The 23,571-nt window shown below is 41.7% G+C and overlaps 1 protein-coding gene across 1 annotated transcript; it reads left to right on the plus strand.

Moving 5' to 3' along the window:
* Positions 1-2,266: 2,266 nt before the first annotated feature.
* On the plus strand, positions 2,267-23,340 carry cdk7 (cyclin-dependent kinase 7). Its single transcript, XM_080739610.1, has 12 exons — positions 2,267-2,351; positions 4,375-4,434; positions 4,589-4,622; positions 5,069-5,136; positions 6,257-6,325; positions 7,751-7,861; positions 10,113-10,231; positions 13,455-13,554; positions 14,694-14,780; positions 17,007-17,156; positions 19,016-19,163; positions 22,233-23,340. Exons 1-12 carry the CDS (start codon positions 2,286-2,288, stop codon positions 22,259-22,261), a joined length of 1,041 nt encoding a protein of 346 aa, XP_080595736.1. The 5' UTR covers positions 2,267-2,285; the 3' UTR covers positions 22,262-23,340.
* Positions 23,341-23,571: the final 231 nt, after the last annotated feature.

The raw sequence follows: 23,571 nt of genomic DNA on the forward strand, positions 1-23,571 counted from the left end.
GTGAGTACCTTTATGGATCAATTTCATGACCTCTGCAGTAAAAGTAAAACTACTGACCATCCATTTCATGAAGAGGACAAGTAAAAACACTGTCAGGGTTTGTACTACCCCTTATAGAAGATTATCTCCAGGATCACAGGGGATTTTTCCTTAGGAATGTCATTTCCGCCTATAGAAAGTCCTTATATTAAAGGCTGCAGATTCAAAACAGAACCATATTTTTGCATTCTGATTGTTCTGGGATGTAAGGACACTACCTGTAGACCATATGTGCAAGTATGAGGTAAAAGCAACCTGCAGGTAGAAAATGACAAAGGATTGAATTGGAACTCCATCTTTCAGGGTAGGCGTTTTTTGCCTATGTGGTGAGTCCCTTCATGGATCAATTTCATGACTTTGGCAGTAAAAGTAAAACTCGGGACAATCCATTTCATGAAGGGGACATCCTAAAGATTTGAAAGAACTATGTCGCGTTTTGTTCTACCCCTTATAGAAGATTATCACCAGACTTACAGGGGAACATTCCTTAGAAATGTAATTTCCGCCTATAGAAAGTCCTTATTTAAAAGGCTGCAGATTCAAAACAGAACCATATTTTTGCATTCTGATTGTTCTGGGATGTAAGGACACTACCTGTAGACCATCTGTGCAAGTATGAGGTAAAAACAACCTGCAGGTAGAAAATGACAAAGGATTGACTTGGAACTCCATCTTTCAGGATAGGCGTTTTTTTGCCTATGTGATGAGTCCCTTCATGGATCAATTTCATGACTTTTGCGGTCAAAGTAAAACTTGGGACAATCCATTTCATGAAGGGGACATCCTAAAGATATGAAAAAACTATGTCGCGCTTTGTTCTACCCCGGGTAGGGGTACCTCGAAAACTAAGGCTCTTTTTTAGGGTTTTTTCCTCCTCTAATAGTCTCGCGTAGCCAGACAACTATTCCAAAATCTCCGAATGCTATATAGTTGAGAATAAAGTGATGAGCAAAATGAGCAATGAGCAGCGATGAGCAAAATCATCATTGCATTTTGGATTCATGTCAATTTGCGTTTTAAGATTCGTATTTAACGTTCAAGTGTAAATACGTATCTGAAAAACTGAAATCACTCTGTAGGCCTGCTTATTATTCTGCTCTTTTTCCCCTTTCCGAAAATAGCCGATCTACAAGCTCACAAGAGGTGTTGTGAGCTTGTAGATCGGCTATTTTTGGCTAAAGTTCTCAAAAGTTTGGAGGACCCCACTGTAGTAACTCTGAGGACCCCCTGTTGTGTGTTGGTGTTGCACAGTGGGCAACCACACTATGACCTTAAAGGGATAGGCCTAGTTCAACTCCAAAATCACTTAAGCTAAATGTGCTTAGTGGGAGAAATGTGTAACAAAAATAGGCTAATGTGTTCACTTTCGGCAGAAAGCGTGAACATTTGCATCTAGAGGCATTTTTGTGGGCTGAATTCTATTCAGGATCCAAGCACTTTCCCCCGCGAGAGCTGGTCATAAAATGAGAATGAAAGATTGCTCTAGTTCACTTACTATACAGGGAAAAAAAGACCCCAAAAAATTCTTCTTTAAGTATGTGAGGGGTCTATCTAGGGGTTTTTCATGATTCTGAATCCATTGCAAGCATTTGTTTTGCACGAAAACATACCTTGGGCTAAAAATGGACCCTACAAACTGTGAAAAGTGATGACTCCCCATAGGGGGAGGGGATTTAACCCATTTAGACTGGGAGTGGGAACACATTATTTAAATATTGAAAAATAGCAGATATACAATAGCTTAAGTATAAAATAATTAAGGCTCCTCCTCCACCCTGCCGTAAAGCTTACTAGAATCTCCTTTTAGTTGACCGCGATATAATGAGTAATTTAATTGACTGGGGAATGGAACCCCCTCAAGGACCCCCGGTGGTCCCTGCGGGCCCCACTTTGAGAACCACACTGCGTGTTGTAGAATCTCCCAATGTAAAGATACTGGTCTTGCATGTGAAGCGTGGAACTGCGTGACTAAAACCCGACCACCAGAGGGCGTCGGCCGACCAAATATTGGACCAGGACCAACTTTTCCCTTTTCACCCGGAAATAGTAGCCTGTTAAAGTCCCCGACTCACACAAAACAGCCGATCTGCAAGCCCACAACGCGTCGCAGACGCGACGCGTTGTGGGCTTGCAGATCGGCTGTTTACCCCGGACCCCCGGAAGCACTAGGCTGCGGACCTTTAACAACAAAGCAGATTGTTGCAGACTGCAGTTGACAGTTGGAGCATCCATTCGGGAGCAGCAGCATGGCGCTGGATGTGAAGTCCAGAGCAAAGAGATACGAGAAGTTAGACTTTCTGGGAGAGGGACAGGTAATCAAACATTTGATTACATGTGTGTGTGTTTGTGTGTGTAAACACTTTGATCTGATCTGATTGCCATTCAGGGTCCTCTGAAGCCGTTTAAAAGGACATGATGTTATGTTGCACTACAGTTGCTACCAAGCGACTGCACGGTTGTTAATGTAAACAGTGTGAATGAGACCCGAATGGACCTAAATTACTAGGCGAGGATACAGGAAGAGTGGGCACCTATGTGGGCACCTCGATGTTGTGTTGGCTTAGTAGACCTTGTACCAGTGAACTGTACCGTCAAGAAACTGTACCTTTTCCTATGCAAACTTCTAATAAAGTCTTCAATCAATCATTTCCTTTTTCAAATAAATATAAGAACATCATTTGGAATAATGGTCCGAAGAAATGTAACAATTAACATGCTTAAACATTTAGATATTTATACAATTGCTACAAAACCTGTGGATAGCCAGTCATTTTGTGCATAAACAATAAGTTGAAGTGTAAATGTACATCATTGTAGCACTTGTATAACAGCAGTATGGCCAGTTATAAATGCTATAGGAAACATGCAGTAGGCTACCTGATTGATTTTTGGTTGATTGAAGACTTTATTAGAAGAAGTTTGCATAGGAAAAAATACAGTTTCATTTTTAGAAGAAGTTTGCATAGGAAAAAAATACAGTTTCATGACGGTACAGTTCACTGGTACAAGGTCTACTAAAAGGAGATCCTAGAAAAGAATACGCTTATTTCCATAGGAAACCATTTAAGTATCTCATATAACATTGAATGACAGACGGATAGAACACAGTACTATGCAGTAGATATAGTCAGGAAAAAAGGGGGAAATAATTTAAAAATACAAAAATAAAAACATCATACAGTAGGTAAATACAAAGAGGGGTCAGCTAGGGGATTGTCTGCTCTGTGATCATTTATGGTGGCTTTATATGAGAATATGACTGATTCACGATCACAACCCTTTTTAAAGGTATCGTAAGACTTTTTATTTACCCAATATCATCCAATCGGGAACTAGCTTCAGTTTTATATTGTTCAGTTTCATATTTTGCCTGCTCATTTCTTTGTTTGATTGCTTCCAATTTCTCCTGTATCCTCCCTGTAGGAGTTCTCTCTCCTGATTGGACCAAATTGGCATCCTGACCTGAAATTATATGTTCTGTTTACCAGCTGGAGAGACACGTACTGAACAAACACTCTATAACTATAATTAAAGGGGAAAACCACCTATTTTCAATATTGAACTATGTCATTAATATACCTCAGAGGAGTTATGTGGGGGAAAAAATAAAATAAAAGTTCCCTCCCTTCTGTGTTGCCTAGAACTGGAGGATTGGTTTTGGGGTTTGTATTGTAAATCACACCGGCGTGATTTACAATACAAACCCCAAAATCAGGTCAAGAATTTCATGGAGGCCATGAAGGCCATGGCCGTCGTTGCCCCTCAGTTTGGCCTTGTGCCCCTCAAAAAATGGCATGCCCTGAGGCCACAGTGGCCTAGTGCCCAGCTGACTGTACCACTTTCTCCTCTGTCTCTGTCTTGTCAATATGTAGACAGTAGACATGGTGTCTCTTTCTTGTCATGTAGACACCAGTGTCTTTTGTTGACATTCTGAAGTCTTAACTTCCAGAGTCCCCATCTTTAGAACCAATCCAGTGACTTTGATTGGTGCAGGGCTGAGCATGGATCAGATTATAAATACCATCATTTATCTATGTCACTGCAGATTAGGTTATCGTCCCTAACCCTTAAATTCAACATATTCTTTCAATGGACTAACATCTTGTTTTATTTGATGGCCTTCCTGCCCTGGCATCTGGCCTTTGTGCCCTCAAAACACCAAAGGCCAAGTGGCCTTGCCCCTAAAATGACGAAATTCCAGGCCTTGCTGTTATATTCGTTTGATATGATTTCGATGTGTCTATCATGTTGTGTGCTGAACAGTGAACTGCCTCTTCGGCAGTGTTGACATTGACAGTGGTCTGAACTCTAACGTTTCTTGTCTTTCATCTGCAGTTTGCTACAGTATACAAAGCCAGGGATAAAACCACTGACGACATAGTCGCCATCAAAAAGGTATCGTTGTGCTTTTAAAATGCTTTTATTCTCAGATACATTCATATTCATCATGTCCGTGCAGGGGCTTGAAACTGAAGTGTCATTAACCTCTCCCTCTCTCTCTCTCTCTCTCTCTCTCTCTCTCTCTCTCTCTCTCTCTCTCTCTCGACAGATAAAGGTTGGCCATAGAACGGAAGCTAAAGATGGTGAGTTATTACCAGTAAGACTCCGGTAATAAGCGACCGCCAGGTCGCATGTATACACAAATTGGCCAGTGTAAATGTCCATTAATGTTGTCTGCAAAAAGCAACCTCATGGTGGCGCTAGAAGAGGGGCATGGGAGAAATCAGGGGTGGAGGTTGTGGTTTGCCAGCCAAGGAGTGTGTGTGCAAAGTTTGGCATGGATAGGGGCAACGGTGCCGGAGATAAGAGTAGGATAAGAGTTGTGCCAGAGACCCCCATAACAGAATATGTTTGTAGGTTTAGGTTTAGTGCAGAATTCTATAACTGTATATACAGGCTAGAATAGACAATGGTGGAGAGAGAGTGAAACCTAGGATGTGACTTGTCATTGTTACACATACATAATAGTGAACCAAATGTACCCTTGCACCCTTGCAAACCATATAAACACACATTTCTTATTTGTCAGGCATCAACCGGACTGCCCTTCGAGAAATCAAACTTCTGCAGGAGTTGCATCATCCAAACATCATTGGTGTGAGTTCCAGTTTAACCGTCATCCCAGCGGGATTGAACACATTCTGTCTTTTTATAATGCTATCCTTGCAGTCCTAATCTATACATTCTATATGGAGTACTTAGCCGCAAATTGCAACACTAGATTTTATTTTAATCGCATGAATCTAGGGTTGCAATACCTCCCATAGGGATTCAATGCATCAAAACTGTTTTTTTTGCTATCTGATTGTAAACGGCGTCAAACTCACCAATATTGGGGCTCATGGAAAGCTTGTATCCTCTTTCGGGATGGTGTTTTCCTCTGGTGTTTCAGTCCGAGTGTATCAAAGGGTGCGTTCGGAAATGCGCACCGGGTGTGTGCTCAGTGTAGTGAGTGCCTAAACCTAACCCTAATCCTAACCCTAACCTCAGTAAAACTATGCCTAACCTTAACCTCAGTAAAACTATGCCTAAACCTAACCATAACCCCTAACCCTAACCACAAACGGGGCACATTTACGAACGCACCCTTTGTACACTCGGACTGAATCACCAGCAGAAAACACTCTCCCATCCTCTTTCTATCTGCAAAGTGTTTGTTTCATAAAAATCCACCGTAGACATGTTATAGGAGCTACTTTCTATCAAGAAATTGGCTTCAGGTGATTATTTTTCTAAGTGCTGGAGTTTGGAAGCGCTTTTGGGAAGTCACTCAGCAGTCCTGTGTTCTAAATGTCACATAATGCAGGAGGCAGCGGGACGCTGCATAATAGAAGACGAGCGCTTCCAAAGTTCAACACTTAGAAAATAACCCATGTCTGCTCGGATTTCTTGACAGAAAGTAGCTCATAACATGTATAAGGTGGAGTGTTATGAAAGAAACACATAGTAAGAGGATAAGGCAAGCTTTCAATAGAGCCGCAATATTGGTGAGTTTGATGTCGTTTACGGTAATACAATCAGATAGCAAAAAAAAAAAAAACGTTTTGATGCATTGGCTGCCTATGGGAGGTATTGCAACCCTAGATTCATCCGATTATAAAAAAAATCTAGTGTTGCAATTTGCGGCTATCGCGTACTGTATATCTAATCTATATATTCTATATGTAGTACTGAATACCCAATGAAGCAGCTTCTAATTCCACTGTGTTGTTTACAGCTGCTGGACGCATTTGGTCACAAATCCAACATCAGTCTTGTGTTTGACTTCATGGAGACGGATCTTGAGGTGAGAACACGCTAGCCCGCTAAACGGCAACTTTTATTACAATGCAGACCCTAATACAGATGTATTATTCAACATGATAAAGATCAATAGATCACAAAAATATATATAAATAAATCAATATTTCTCTGCTCCCACCAGCTCCCAGCATGGCTTTTTTTTTAATATACATATTTTTATCCCACAATTTTTGCAAACCATGTTTTCACCCAGTGCCAATTGCCTAAGCTGTAATCCTGGGCTCTGCTCTCCCTCTGCCAACCTGGGGAGGGCCCCGAACTGAGCTCATGCTTCCTTCAGTGCATGAGGAGTGAGCGGGCCGCTTCTCATCACCTGCCAGGGGAGTTTCCTGGTAGGACGTAGCGTGTGGAAGGAACACTTTATTCCAACCAGTTCCTTTCCCCTCCATCAGGCACCCCGGCTGGCCAGGGGGAGGCATTATAGAGACCAGGATTACTGCATGTTTTTGTGAGGGTACCTACAGTACCATAGGTGACATGAGGAGAACATGCAAACTCCACACAGAAAGGCCCTTTCTCCAACCCCACCTAGGGTGTGGGCACTGATGACGTGGAGGAGAGAACACGCCCACAGCGTCCCTCGGCGGGAATTGAATCCAGGACCTTCTAGCTGTGAGGCGACAGCTCTATCGACTGATCACAGTCATTAGAGATGATCAGTTATTTAGCATAATCATCAGAATCGTTTTCCATTAATCTGTATGAATTAATTTAATAATAATAATAATCATTTTATTTGTAACCCAAATTACATGGCATAAAAAGAAAAGAAAATCTATAAATAAAACAAATTAAACACAAATGAATGAATAACGAAATCATTTTATAATAATACGGTAATAAATGGTAAATGGTGCATTTATATAGCGCCTTTATCCAAGTTACATGGATTGTGCATTACATTCACACACACACACACACACACACACACACACACACACACACACACACACACACACACACACACACACACACACACACACACACACACACACACACACACACAGGTTTGCAATTGCTACTTTGTGGGGACATTACACATAGTCTACTATCTTTGTGGGGACATTCCATTCATTTTTAAACCTAACCCTAACCCTAACCCTTAACCTAACCCCTAAACAGCTTGTGGGGACCTATTAATTTGTCCCCACTTGGTTTTTTCCTCCGATTGTACTATCTTTGTGGGGACATGATGTCCCCACAAAGTACACACACACACACACACACACACTCATTACATTCACCCATTCACGCACCGATGGCAGAGGAACTCCACACTAACTCTGGGGGAGCCCGGGATCGAACTGGGAAACCTCTGTGTTCTAATGACGGTTTCTCTACCCCTGAGCCACTGCCGCCCCTAGTAATAATCGGTTGAACTTTCTCTGTCTCTCTCCCTGTCTGCTAGGTGATAATCAAAGACGGCAGCTTGGTTCTGACTCCGGCCCACATCAAAGCCTACACCGTGATGACGCTACAGGGACTGGAGTACATGCACCACCACTGGATCCTGCACAGGGTGAATGAGCGAGCGCCTGGGATTATTGAATGCTTTAACCCAGGGGTCTTCAACCTTTTCAGGCCAAGGACCCCTTAGTCGAGAGAGAGATGAAGCAGGGACCCCCACAACCCATAGATACCATATAGTTTAGTTTAGTGTCATCGTTTGACAGCACAATCATCAGTGTATTTTGGGTTAATCTAAATTTGTGTTTTCCGATATTTAACCACTTGAACCATCAATACTTAATAAACTTGACCTTTCACTCTGTATTTAGTCTTCTCTTTTACCCTTCTACACCAAAACTCTTTGCCAATAATAGCCGATCTACAAGCTCACAACGCCTCGCAGCACGAGGCTTTGTGAGCTTGTAGATCTGCTATTATTATTATTTTTTTCTTTTTTTTTTCTAAATTGTTTTTATCCCACGATTTTTGTAACCCATTTTTTCACCCGGTGCCAATTGCCTAAGCTGTGATCCTGGGCTCTACTCTCCCTCTGCCAACCTGGGGAGGGCCCTGAACTGAGCTCATGCTTCCTTCAATGCATGAGGAGTGAGCAGGCCGCTTCTTATCACCTGACAGGGGGAGCTTCCCCGGTTGGACGTAGCGCGTGGAAGGAACACGTTATTCCAACCAGTTCCATTCCCCTCCATCAGGCGCCCCGGCTGGCCAGGGGGAGGCTTTTATAGAGACCAGGATTACTGCATGTTTTTGTGAGGGTATCTACCCTAGGAGACACGGGGAGAACATGCAAACTCCACACAGAAAGGTCCTTTTGCCAACCCCACCTAGGGTGTGGGCACTGATGATGCGGAGGAGGGAACACGCCCCCAGCACCCACAGTGTCCCCCGGCGGGAATCGAACCTAGGACCTTCTAGCTGTGAGGCGACAGCACTACTGACTGCGCCACCGTGCCCCCAAGATCTGCTATTATTGGCTAAAGTTCTGAGAATATGGACGCTAGGGTTCAAGTGGTTAATATTGAAAAGGAGAAAAAAAAAGCATCTATCACACAAAGATTTGGAGGACCCCCTGTGGTAACTCTGAGGACCCCCTAGGGGTCCCGGACCCCGTGTTGAGGCTAGCCAGATTGCTGACATACTGTAGAAATATAGTTTTTTCCCAAAAAACGTAGGATTCAAAAGACACTTCGGGTCAAAATTCTAATTTTCAAGATTTTTCAAAAATAGTAGATCTACAAGCTCGCATCATGGGAGTTGCATCATGGGACATGAAGTTTTTTCGATCACCAGCCGCTGCCGCAGCAATATTCAGTTGTCAAATAGCCAATGTATACAAGCCTTGTATACATTGGCTATTTGACAGCTCATGCGACACGTTGTGAGCTTGTGGATCTGTTCTTTTCATAAGATCTTGAAACGCATTTTTAAAAATCATACAACACAAATCTTCTATGGGTGTGCCCTGGCGCCTGATTTGCAATCGCACTGATGGGAGTCTGTGGCCAACTAGATGCATACATACATCAATGTGGGTGGTCCTTCACATGAAAATGTATTGAACCACTGTTCTAAAACCACATTAGACAATAACATTTGACTGACCTGCTCTAATGTCACTTAGTTTGGTGTCGTTTTCATAGACCCTGCTTGTTTCTTTCACAAAGTCAGTGGTCAGAGTCCTGTGAACTTGTTAGAGTTCTCAACGGGACTGAAAATTAAGGCCCAGCCCTAACTACATATTACAGGGTTCCCAGTCATGAAATTCATGGAAATATTTTGAAATTAGATTTTTACTGGAAAGGTATTGGAATTGATCAAGGGTCCTGGAAGGTCCTGGAAAAAATAGCTATGCATTGTCTTTGGTTATTGTTTTTGTTAATACCTCTGAAATGACAAATTAAACATTGTCCCCAGTTCAAATATGATTATTTCGGGGGTCACGGCCCGAAAAGGTTGAGAACCACTGGCATACACTACCTGTCTTTGGGCATTGAGCATAGGAGTAAACGACTAGTTTTTGCTTTTTTGTTTTTTGCTGAATTATTGTTATATAGTCCTGGAAATCGGGTTAAAAATTCTGGAAACGTTTTGGAAAAGTTTTTAAAATTAAGAAAAGAAAAAATCTTTGAACCCGAGGCCCGGCCCAACTAATTACCATTCATTTTAGGCCCGACCCGGACCTAAAATGTCGGATCGGGTAGGGTCGGGTTGGGGTATAATTCGACAACTCTAGAACTTGAGTGATTGTGAATGTGTTGTATCATATATTAAATATACTGTATTTTTTAAATATTTTTATCTAGGATCTGAAACCAAATAACCTTTTGCTGGACGGGAACGGAGTGTTGAAGTTGGCAGATTTTGGGCTGGCCAAAGCCTTTGGAAGCCCTAACAGAGTGTACACGCATCAAGTGGTCACCAGGTGGGAGCGTTGTGCCATCGTATCATCAGTAGGGATGGGCGTCACAAGGGGTAGGAAAGTTGGACTGAGTTACCAGGGCCCAAGGTGGAGGGGCCCTAGTAACTTTAGCTATTGAAAAATAGCAGATATACAAGCTCACAGCGCGGCACCGAGTGCCGCGCTGCGAGCGTGTAGATCTGCTATTTTTGAAAAGTCGTGAAAATGTGCGCAAATCTTTGAATATATGTATTTTTTTTAGTGAACATTTGTAACAAAAATGTTGCTTCTGGGGGGGTCCCTGGAACTAAATATTTTGAGATGGGGGGGGGGGGGGGTCCTTCACATGAAAAAGTTTGAGCATCACTGACATGGAAACAGGTTTCTTGGCACGCATTTTCACGATTTTTCTAAAATAGCAGATCTACAAGCTCGCAGCGCGGCACTCGGTGCCGCGCTGTGAGCTTGTATATCTGCTGTTTTTCAATGGTTAACATTCATGGGGGGCCCGCAGTGAATTCTTGTACCCAGGGCCCAGAATTTGGTGTGACGCCCCTGTCAGTAGGGATGGAGCTGGAAACAAGGGCTGCTAACAAACTCCATAACAAATTGATTGAGTACCCGGTATCAATAAGCTTTGAGCTTATCAAGCTTGTTACTGAGCATAGCGGCCCATGACGTCATGTTTAAACAATCAAGACAAGAGGCGATCAAGAAATTATGACAGTACTATCCATAATATAAAGCCATTTAACACTTATTGCACACTAATGAATGATTGTTTTAATGATATTTAATGATAATATTTGATACTTTTGTCAATTGTCATCTTCATAGATGGTGATGATGATACCAGTTCTGTTCAGAATTTGCCGTCTCATATCTTTCAACAGGCCAACAGTCGTGACACCACAAAATATTATAAAACACTCAATAGTGAGCTCGATAAAAGCCTGTCTCAATAAGCAGGATCGATAAGGTGCTCATTATCAATACAAATTAACGAGCTCCATCCCTAATTGTCAGTGTTGTTTACAATGTGTTGAATATGGTCATTGTCAGGCAGTGGTGGAAAGATGTTTTACTTATGTAAAAGTATAAATACTGCCATGCAGAAATACTCTGTTACAAGTAGAAGTCTGGAATTGTGTTATGTCAAATGTTGTGTTTCGCATGCTTGGCTGCTGTGACGCAAGACAAATGTCAGTGTGAACTAACAAAGTACTGTATCGTATATCATATCAATTCAATATGCACTTGAGTAAAAGTACTGAAGTATTGCCATCAAAAGCATATACTTACAAGTAAAAAATAGCAGATCTACAAGCTTGTTGTGAGCTTGTAGATCGGCTATTGTCAAATAGCCTAGGTATGAAATGGTGCTAAAGTGGTTAATTTTGTAATATTATAATTGACATCTGCAAAGTAATCGGTAACTAAAGTTTTCAAATAATTGTAGTAAAAGTGCAATATTTGGATCCGAGATGTAGTGGAGTAGAATTAAAAGTTTTGGATTCTCAATGGAAATACTCAAGTAAAGTACAAACCTCCAAATTGTACTTAACCCTTAAGTGCTGTTCGGGTCATTTTGACCCGTTTTACATTTTCATTTGGAAAAAAAAGGTAGAAGTTAAAAATGTTTCCACCTGAAACTCACTGGCCTTAAAGATTCTTCTGAGATGAACATGTAAAAAAAATATTTTTGCACTACACCCATGCTACACCCCCCTCATATTTTTTGAACCTTAAGTGCTGTTCGGGTCATTTTGACCCGGAAGCACAGAAATACACAGTATTATGCCAAAACACAGACACACAGTCACCCCCACTTCTAACACCCCCCTTCCGAAGCCCCATTCCGAACCCTCCCCCCCTTCCTATAAGCATGAGCAATATTGCCCAGTATTAAATGAAGTAGTTTTTTTTACATGGATTTCAGCTAAATCAGTAAAAACGCCTAGCTCTTTCAGTGTTTAATGTGATATAGCAAAGCAGAAATGCAAACATTTACCAAATATATCATATGAATTGTTTGGTATTGAGTCAAAGTCAATGTATCATGATGATTTGTTAAGTTAAAATTTATATTAGTGTTGTTTTTTTTAAACCAAATATCCACCGGGTCAAAATGACCCGAACAGAACGAAGGTGTAGTGAATCTGAACAGAACTTAAGGGTTAAAGGAGTACTTCACCACTTTTCAACCTATCTTCATATAATTGGTCCTCACTAGCTTTTTTTTTTTTTTTCCCTCCTCATTGGAGGGTTGTGTTGTCGCGATAATAAAAATCGAAATATTATTTTTCAAAAATATTGATAATTATTATTATTTTTTTAATGATGATGTCACAAGACGATGGATTTCTGAACTTCCCACAGCTCTCCTAAGAGACTTGGACCAATTTTATTATGAACATTAGTGAGGTGGACCTATTATATGAAGATAGGTTGAAAAGTGGCAAAGTCCTCCTTTAAGTAAATGTACTTATACGTTACACCACTGCTGTCGGGTGGAAAATGCTTGTCCAAAAGCCTTACTTTTCAGGAGAAAAAATAAGAAGAAAAAACGTGTTCCAATGGATCTTGTTAATACTTTTAATTGGTTCAAATTCTAAACTAGCGAAACAGCTGTAATCATGCGATGGACCACTAGGGTGTCATGTTGGTGTTTGTGTAGGGTGGTGGGCGATATGGAAAAATACAATATCACAATATTTTTCCAAGCTGTATTGTGATACACAATCTTATCACAAAATCAACAATTGTTGGTTTTTATGGTTATTTTTCAAGTTAATGGTACAACCACCTACTACAAGATAACAAGAACTAAAATAAAAAGGAGTAACAGACCATTTAGACCAGTGGTCCTCAAAGTGGGGTCCAGGGACTCTCTGGGTTCCTTTTGGGAGGTCTAAATGTGACCCTTACAAGTATGTAACTCTGACAGCATACAAACGAAACCAAATGGATCCATTCATTTGTATACTGTCAGAGTTAAGGGGAGACCTTGACATTGTAAAGTTTGAGAACCACCGATTTAGACCAAAATACAGGTTTAAATTGAATTCTGCAATGAATCTCTGCATTAACAATTCAACAGGATTTTGTACAAGGCTCCCTAATTGAATCACGACATATATACGATACCTCTGAAAAGGCATATCGTGGAGACATTGTTATCGCCTCAACGATATTTATCACCATGTTATCGCCCACCCCTATGTGTGTGTGTGTCTGGTGTGTCTAGGTGGTATCGGTCTCCTGAGCTGCTGTTTGGTGCCAGGATGTATGGAGTGGGAGTGGACATGTGGGCAGTAGGGTGCATCTTGGCAGAGTTGCTGCTTCGGGTAACCACGCACGCATGCACACACGCACACACTGATTGGCGGAACTTTACTTTGCGTCATGTTTGTGCCGCTTCGCGTGTTCAGTAATAGAACTCATTTTGCGCGTGACAGTTTCAGACCTGTAAGCGTCCACTTGGTTCCCAACTGTGAATCATTTACGTTTCTACATGACGACATGACGTTTTTACATGACGATTAATTGTCACTCAAATAATTGCAATTAACGATTTAATTGTGTATTTGTTATTTACAATTACATTTCTGTTTGGCTTTTAGGCTTTGAAGTTGCACATGGAAATCATGACGCATAACTTATATAATAGTTCACCTATTTTTGACATGAAGCTGTGTGAAATACTTAAAAATTATAATAGTGGTTACAAATGTATTAATCCTTTACCAGAGTCCTGTGGTCAGAGTTCTGGTAAGTTTTAGATGAATATAAAGTAGTTCCGGTGATTTGGCAGGGGCTCATGGCCCAATCATTAAAAATAGACGGATCCACAAAACTAGCTTCATTTGTATTGTTGACCTATTTCTACCAAATAGACCAACTTTCGTTCAACTTTGACCCCTCTGTCACATGGTACTATTTTTTGTGTCCAGTATCACTACGCCGCTGCAACATATTTCACCAAAACAAGGTGCTTTGCAGTCAGCTGATCAGAACGAAACCTCGCTCTCTATATGGTAGAAATAGGCCAACAATACAAATGACGCTAGTTTTGTGGATTAATCTATTTTCAATGATTGGGCCACACCAAATGGCCCCCACCCCATTGGAACTACTTAATATTCATTAGAAACTGACCAGAACTCTGACCATGGGACTCTGGTAATCAATTAATACATTATTTCACACAGCTTTATGTCAAAAATAGTTGAACTATCACTTTAATAAATATACAAAGAAATGACTGACATATGTGACAATTGTATACTTTAAAAAGAACATTGATTGTGGAAATAGCCGATGCGACACGTTGTGAGCTTGTAGATCTGCTATTTCCACTACTTTTTGAAAGTGTTTGTAACTATTTAACATTTTTTCTCAACATGGAAAAAATGATGACGATTATGCGTGTGTGTGTGTGTGTGTGTGTGTGTGTGCGTGTGTGTGCGTGTGCGTGTGTCTCTAGCTACCGTTTCTAGCTGGAGACTCAGATCTGGACCAGTTGTCAAAGGTCTTCGAAGCACTGGGAACCCCAACGGAGGAGACCTGGCCGGTAAGGACCTTCAAATTAACCAGTGGTGTACAGTAACATTTACTTAAGTACTGTACTTTCAGAACGGGTACACATTATTGTGTATCATTAACTATTGAAAATAGCAGATATACAAGCTCACAGCGCGGAGTGCCACGCTGCAAGCTTGTAGATCTGCTATTTTTGAAAAATGGTGAAAATTCGATTTTTGACCCAATTCTATTAGTTTCTTTTGAATCCTTCTAAGGTTTTTTGAAAAACCCTATGTTTCTATGTCAGCAATCTGGCTAGCCATCGTCAAAGAAAAGATCCATTTCACTTAACTGGAGCTCAGTTAGTCTGTTCTTGAGAGACTATTATGTCAGTGGTTCTCAAACCGTTTCATGTGAAGGACCCCCAAAATGATATTTATTTGGCCACGGACCCCCATCTAAAAATATTTAGTTCCAGGGACCCCCCCCAGAAGCGAAATTTGAGTTACAAATGTTCGCTTTGAAAATACATACATTCAAAGATTTGCACACATTTTCACGACTTTTTCAAAAATCGCAGATCTACAAGCTCACAGTGCGGCAGATCTGGACATCAGCACGGCACAAATATTGTACTTTTACTCCGCTACATTTATTTGAAAACATTAGTTACTAATTACTTTGTAGATTTTGAATATTATTACAAAACCTTACAGCCCTGTATCCACAACTTTCCAACATCCCATCGCGCATTGCGCAGGATGTGCAGGCAGCTTCCGGCGCCGCAGCCGAGAGTGATCTACAAGCTCACAACGGTTGCATCTGCGACGCGACGTGAGCTTGTATGTCTGCTGTTAACCGGAAGTGTCCCGCAAATAATGCTACAGTAAATTCTTGCGGAAACGTGGATACATAGCGTCAATTTGGAAATAGCCGGACTAAAGCTGTGACGCATTGTGAGCTGGTAGATCTGCTATTTACTGTTATACAGTTGATAACTTGAAATGGGACATTCTGCATAATGGGTACTTTTACTTTGGGTATTTTAAGTACATGTTGATACCAATACTTTTGTACTTTTGCTCAAGTACATTTTTAATTCTGGACTTTTCACTTGTAATAGAGTATTTCTAAATTGCAGTATTGATACTTTTACTTAAGAAAGAACGTGAGTAGGTTTTCCACCACTGCAATGAATTAGAAAATAAAATTTTCAAGCTTTAAACTCGGGATGGGCAATATAATCGATATGGCAATATATCGCAATATTTTATTTCCCAATACTGTTGATTGTGGGGCTGGGGCTGTAGTATAACAATACTTTTGGAGACAAGAAACTCTGTTCCCCTGCAGAGAAACCAATGGTAGAATTCCGGTCCACTGCCTCTAGATGTTGCTAGATGATGGTTTTGACTCAATTTGTCCATTGAGTTATCAAAATAATGTGATGTACATGCATATTATTAGATTACCCAGTTGGTACATGGCAAGTTGTATTTACAGCTCTACAAAACAAATCTTTCAATTCTGTTGAATGTCGCAATATATCACAATACGTATCGCATTGCAATATATCGTGATACAATCGTACCTTGAGCCAAGTATCGTGATACGTATTGTATCGTGAGATTCTTTGCCAATACCCATCCCTCTTTAAACCCATTTTGAACGGGTACACATTATTCTGTATCATTATTTTATGCTTTAACTATTAAAAAATAGCAGATATACAAGCTCACAGCGCGGCACCGAATGCTGCGCTGCGAGCTTGTAGATCTGCTATTTTTGAAAAATCGTGAAAATTTGAAGTTTGACCTGATTCTATAAGGTTTTTTTTTAAAACCCATGTTTCTATGTCGGCAATCTGGCTAGCCATTGTCAAAGAAAAATTCCTTTTCGCTTAACGGGAGCTCAGTTAGTCTGTTCTTGAGACTAACCATGTCATTGGTTCTCAAACCTTTTCATGTGATGGACCCCCAAGATGATGTGTATTTGGCCACGGACCCCATCTCAAAATATCTAGTTCCAGGGACCACCCTGAAGCAAAATTTGAGATACAAATGTTCACTTTAACGTTTGATTTGCACACATTTTCACGACTTTTTCAAAAATAGAAGATCTACAAGCTCGCAGAGTGCCGCGCTGTGAGCTTGTAGATCTGCTATTTTTCAATAGTTCAATAATTAAATAATTCTAGGCCTAAATGGGTTAAACCTGTGTGTGTGTGTGTGTGTGTGTGACGTGTGTGTGTGTGTGTGTGTGTGTGTGTGTGCAGGGTATGAGCAACCTACCAGACTACGTGTCCTTCAAGTTGTTTCCAGGGACTCCTCTAGAAATGATCTTCAGTGCAGCTACAGACGACCTGCTGGAGCTGCTGCAGGGTCTGTTCACCTTCAACCCCAACACCAGGTTCACTGCCACACAGGTACCGTACCCCACCACCAGAACCATACCCCCCAACACCAGAACCATACCCCCCAACACCAGGTTCACTGCCACACAGGTACCGTACCCCCCACCCATACCCCCCACCACCAGAACCATACCCCCCAACACCAGAACCATACCCCCCAACACCAGAACCATACTCCCCCAACACCAGGTTCACTACCACACAGGTAACATACCGCCTACCCATACCCCCCAACGCTTAATTTGGAATTGCACATGAGTTCTGGGCGGAGGCGTTTGATTATTGTCCACGACATTGCAAGCGGCGCGAAGGCCAGCGGACCTTGGTCCTGCTCTTCGCCCCCGAGCGCCGCAGGCGCGAGTGGCCGCGAGTTACGAAGCCGTGGTGAATGCAATCGTTATATTTATGCCCAGGCCGTAAGGCCTGGGCAAGCCCACGATAAACGCACCTCCGTGCGGTCCAAGCGACCAAAAAGGAGCGCTCCCTAGCGCCGGTTCAGCCAATCAAAAGCTTCCATGGGCGGGGTTTGCCCAGAACGCGTGTGCAATTCCAAATCACGCCCCCCCAACACCAGAACCATACCCCCCAACACCAGAACCATACCCACCAACACCAGGTTCACTGGTACACAGGTACCGTACCCCCTACCCATACCCCCCAACACCAGAACCATACCCCCCAACACCAGGTTCACTGCCACACAGGTACCGTACCCCCTACCCATACCCCCCAACACCAGAACCATACCCCCCAACACCAGGTTCACTGCCACACAGGTACCGTACCCCCTACCCATACCCCCCAACACCAGAACCATACCCCCCAACACCAGGTTCACTGCCACACAGGTACCGTACCCCCTACCCATACCCCCCAACACCAGAACCATACCCCCCAACACCAGAACCATACCCACTCGGGCATTCACGAATAGTGATTTTTAGTATTCGAATTATTCGACCTCAAAGTATTCGAATAGTCGAATATTCGACAGGACTGGCCAAACTGTCAAATATTACGTAAGCAAGAGGCGGACATTGTGAAAATAGCAGATCTACATGCTCACAACGCCTTGCGTTGCGAGGCGTTGTGAAATGGTAAATGGTGCATTTATATAGCGCTTTTTATCCAAAGCGCTTTACAGAGATTGTGCATTACATTCACCCATTCACGCACACATTCATACACCAGTGGCGGAGGAAACCATGCAAGGCACCAACCAGCTCACCGGGAGCAGAGTCGAGGGGGTTCAGAGTCTTGCCCAAGAACCCCCTCGACATTAACTCAGGGGGAGCCCGAATTCAAACTGGGAACCCTTCGTGCTCTAATAACGGTTTCTCTACCCCTGAGCTATGCCGCCCCACATGTAGATCTGCTATTTTCACAATATTTATCTGCGGAACCGAGTCACATTAAATGTAATACCTACAATTCCAAGTGCTTGTCAGGGTGGGGGTCCCCAGTTCAAATATGTTTATTTTGGGGGTCACGGCCTAAAAAGGTTTGAGAACCCCTGGTATAGAGCATTAACAAATTCATCCACCAGGGGCATTGACACCTCAACTCATTCCTATGACTACCTTCGACTTTGGCGAATAACGTCGAATAGTGACTTTGATATTCGAATATTCGAATATTTGGTGAATGCCCTAATACCCACCAACACCAGGTTCACTGCCACACAGGTACCGTACCCCCTACCCATACCCCCCAACACCAGAACCATACCCCCCAACACCAGAACCATACCCCCCAACACCAGGTTCACTGCCACACAGGTACCAATGAGTGCTCCTTGTTCTTGTATTGGTTTCCCACATGAACTGCACTATAATTTGTGTGTGTGTGTGTGTGTGTGCGCGCGTGTGTAGGCTCTGAAGATGCCTTACTTCAGTAATCGTCCGGGCCCCACAGCCGGACCCCTGCTGCCAAAACCCAACAGCGCCCCTGAAGCCCTGCGAGAGAGAGACCGAGGGCCCACCGTCGGCTTTAAGAGGAAGATAGATGCCATAGATTCAAGTAATGTACATACTCTGTGTGTGTGCGTGAACACTTCAAAGCTAGCATACCTATTCTGAGGCGAACATTCAGTGAATATAGCTGATCTACAAGCCCTATAGGCTTTTCTCTTCGACCGCCACCACCATCAAATTCAGATTTCAACTGAGGTTTTTGGTAGGTGGAGACCTTAAAGGAGCTATAGTCAACTTTTTCTTGAAAAACGGATGCTAAAATAGAAATAATGTTTCGAAAACATTTTATGAAAAAATAAGCTTCATTTATGTGTTTCTATTCAAAAATGACCACTAAAAGCGTAAAATAATGATAAAATAATAATTTTGGCCATTTTCAGGCTGACACTTTGTTTACATCCTAGTCTAACACTATCAAAGAATAGACTAGAATGTAAACAAAGTGTCAGCCTGACAAAAACTTGACTATAGCTCCTTTAATTGTCTGGCTATGCAAGACCTAGGTAGTTCTAGACTAAAAGTACATTCGAAAATGATGATGACCAAGTAAGAACGTATACCATGACTAGGGCTATAGTAGTATCCCAGTATCTCCTGTCTCTCTCCCTCTGTAATGCATCTGAAATAAAGCACTAAATACCCCCCCAAAAAAATCTCTGCATTAAAAAGGAATAGCCGATTTTTGTTTGGAATATACCTAATGAATCAGAATATTATTGTCAACAATCCACTTAATTTGTTTGTCTCTGTCCATCTTCATCGTACAAGAGTCGTGCCAATCTGCAAGCTCACAATGCTTTGTGATGCCACGCGTTGTAGATTTCCGTTATATGTGAAGGATTTCAAAAGTGAATTTTGTATTTCTAGTTTTTGTAAATATTTAACCAATGAAAAGTATGAACACTAACTACTTTGGAACCATTCAGACACTCCTGAAAAGTTAACAGTTTTCTACATAAGATTTCTACCCGACAGTGAGAATATAGCCTGACATACTAACTCTCAAATACCTGGAACGCGCCCGAGTCGCGTTAGATTTTAACCACTTTAACCATTATTGTAGGCTTTAACCTTAGAAAAATAGCAGATATACAAGCTCACAGTGCGGCACCGAGTGCCGCGCTGCAAACTTGTAGATCTGCTATTTTTGAAAAAACTGGAAAATGTGTGGAAGTCTTTGAATATCTTTGACCCGATCTTTGACCCGACTTCTAAATCCTTCCTCTAAATCAGTGGTTCTCAAAACTTTTTCATGTCAAGGACCCCCAAAATTACAGGTATTTAGCCACGGACCTCCATCTCAAAATATGTTGTTCCAGGGACCACCCAGAAGCAAATATTTGAGTTACAAATAATCGCTTTTAAATAGATATATTCAAAGACTTGCAAAGTAAAATCATGATTTTTCAAAAATAGCAGATCTACAAGCTCACAGCGCGGCACTCGGTGCCGCGCTGTGATTTTGTATATCTGCTATTTTTCAATAGAAACACAGAAAAACCAGGCCCAGCGGACACGTTTCTACTGCAGCAAGTAGAGATGCTCCAATTGCGATACAGATCACCGATCACCTGGAATCAGTATCTGCCCATAACGATATTCCCGATCCCAGCGTCAAATCCATAAATTCTTCTATTTATTGTGTTACTGTAGCAGCATTTATATATTTAATGATTCTTCTTACAAACCATTGACATTGTATATTAAGTATTTATAAACATTAGGAGATTGCAGGCTGAGGTCCTCTAGTATCCAATTCAACTTGTAGGAGTTGAAGCTGAGGTTACATTCAGTCCCACAGATAAATGGGTTAGCTGATCTAGCTTATAGATCGGCAAATCCGATAGCGATAAAAGCCGATAGCGATGAAAGCTGATAGAGGCATGGTTGGCCGATCGCGATCACTCACCGGTCAATCGGCACATCTCTAGCCTCAAGGTGTATATACCTTCATACCACCCTGCTCTATACAGCCACTTTCTCATGTGAACACCGGACTTCAGGTCAGTGCTGCCTGCAAAACAGTCCATGTGTGGTCCCACTGAGCCGGAATGTTGCGTTCATACATACTAGGGATGGGACGATATAAACATTTCATATCACGATTATTATAGAAATCGCGATTTACGATATTATCGCGATAATCAAAATCCATGATCCAGGTGAATTGATCCCAGTGCATGACGTAGGACGATATTCGCGATATATTAAATCTCTACAATATGATTATGATACTGTGTGTGTGTGTGTGTGTGTGTGTGTGTGTGTGTGTGTGTGTGTGTGTGTGTGTGTGTGTGTGTGTGTGTGTGTGTGTGTGTGTGTGTGTGTGTGTGTGTGTGTGTGTGTGTGTGAGATTTTAGTCAACTAAATGTACTGTTTATTTAGTAGATAAAATGAATATGACAAAAAACTAATGGGGGGAAAAGGCTTCATGGGGTGTGTAATAGGGCATTCACCAAATATTCGAATATCAAAGTCACTATTCGACGTTGTTCACCGAAGTCGAATATATATATATATATTTTTTTCTCTTTAAAAAATATATAGTTTATAAAGCTGGCTAGATGAGAAGTCATAAGAATGAGTTGTAAATGCCCCTGGTGGATGAATTTGTTAATGCTCTATACCAGGGCTTCTCAAACCTTTTTAGACTGTGACCCCCAAAATAAACATATTTGAACTGGGGACCCCCACCCTGACAAGCACTTGGAATTGTAGGTATTACATTTAATGTGACTAGGTTCCGCAGATGAATATTGTGAAAATAGCCGATATACATGCTCACAACGCCGTTGTGAGCATGTAGATCTGCTATTTTCACAATGTCCGCCTCTTGCTTACTTAATATTTGACAGTTTGGCCAGTCCTGTCGAATATTCGACTATTGTGAGCATGTAGATCTGCTATTTTCACAATGTCCGCCTCTTGCTTACTTAATATTTGCTGGCCAGTCCTGTTGAATATTCGACTATTCGAATACTTTGAAGTCGAATAATTTGAATACTAAAAGTCACTATTCGTGAATGCCCTAGTGTGTAATAGATTTTTTTATGGGGGGGGTAACTACTGGTTTAACTTGTGTAATAACTAATATTGTCTCCACCTTGTTTCTCAGGTACGATGAAGAAGAAGCTGATTTTCTGATGGAGGAGAAGCAGCCCGGTCCACACACTCTGGCCTTCAGTATGAGACAGCAGGGGGCAGCAGCTACTGAACCATCTCCCCACCAGGCTCATTATTTATAAGACCCTTTAGAAAAGAACCCCACCAAATAAATGACATCGACAAACAAAGTCCCACATGAGATTTCTTTTTTTAAGGGCATCTGGAAGTGGTGGAAGACAACGCTGCGTGGTGCACTCCCTAAAGACTGCGAGTTCATCGCGACCAAATATGGCTGGGACTGAAAACGGTTGTGACTGAAAGATCCGACCAGATAGAAAATACTTGAGTTGTTGTAGTCGGGGATCCACATGCCCAAAAAAGCTCAAGGAATAGGGTTGAAACTGTGATGTTCTGCCGCACTTTTTATTTCTGTTTTATCTATTAGTTTGGTCATTAAGGTCAACAGAATGAGAGGCCTGCTCTGGCGGAAACAAAAAAAAGTTATGTCCATTTGTATATTCACTGTCCCATTGACTCCACTAGAAATATTAAACAAAGAAAAAGGAATCTGCTTCAAGTAGCACGTGAGGGGTCAAACTAGGGGTTCTTCATCATTCTGAATCCATTGCAATCATTTGTTTTGCATGAAAAACATTCTTTGGGCAAAATATTGGCCCCCAAAAACTGTGAAAAGTGATGAGTCATCACTTTTTTCCACTTTTCACAGTTTTGGGTGGCCAAGATTTTGCCCAAAGAATGTTTTTCATGCAAAACAAATGCTTGCAATAGATTCAGAATGATGAAGAACCCCTAGTTTGACCCCTCACATGCTACTTAAAGCAGATTTTTCTTTCTTCTTTTTGTAATATTTCTAGTGGAGTCAATGGGACAGTGAATATACAAATGGACATAACTTTTTTTTCGCAATGTTTCCGGCAGAGCAGGCCTCTCAGTCTGTGGACCTTTAATGACCAAACAAATAGATAAAACAGAAATGCAGAAATAAAAAGTGCGGCAGAACATCACAGGTCCTCTCCCATTTTGGTGACTGGATCCCCGGCTATTGTGATTATTTTTGTATCATGTCTAGTTTGATAAATAATAAATTGTGAGACACATTGGAATAGTTGTTTTTTTCTTGCTGCTGCTGCCTGGTTAGTGACTGTACTTGCTTGTTTGTTTATTTAGTTATTTATATTATTAAGTAGAATGGACAGGCTTAAAGGTGCTCTAAATCAGTGGTTCTCAACCTTTTCAGGACCCCCCAAAATAATCATATTTCAAGTGGGGACCCCCCCCCTCTTGAATGGGCATAAAATGGATTGTATGTTGTGATGTCATGGGAACCA

The sequence above is a fragment of the Nannobrachium achirus genome, assembly GCF_963921795.1.
Source record: "Nannobrachium achirus genome assembly, chromosome: 12".
Taxonomy (NCBI): Eukaryota; Metazoa; Chordata; class Actinopteri; order Myctophiformes; family Myctophidae; genus Nannobrachium; species Nannobrachium achirus.

Excerpts from the sequence above, each read along its gene's own strand:
- cdk7 (XM_080739610.1), top strand. The coding sequence starts at position 2,286 with ATGGCGCTGGATGTGAAGTCCAGAGCAAAGAGATACGAGAAGTTAGAC. Across the intron at positions 4,435-4,588 it reads ACATAGTCGCCATCAAAAAG|ATAAAGGTTGGCCATAGAAC; the intron begins GTATCGTTGTGC and ends CTCTCTCGACAG. Across the intron at positions 5,137-6,256 it reads ATCATCCAAACATCATTGGT|CTGCTGGACGCATTTGGTCA; the intron begins GTGAGTTCCAGT and ends TGTTGTTTACAG.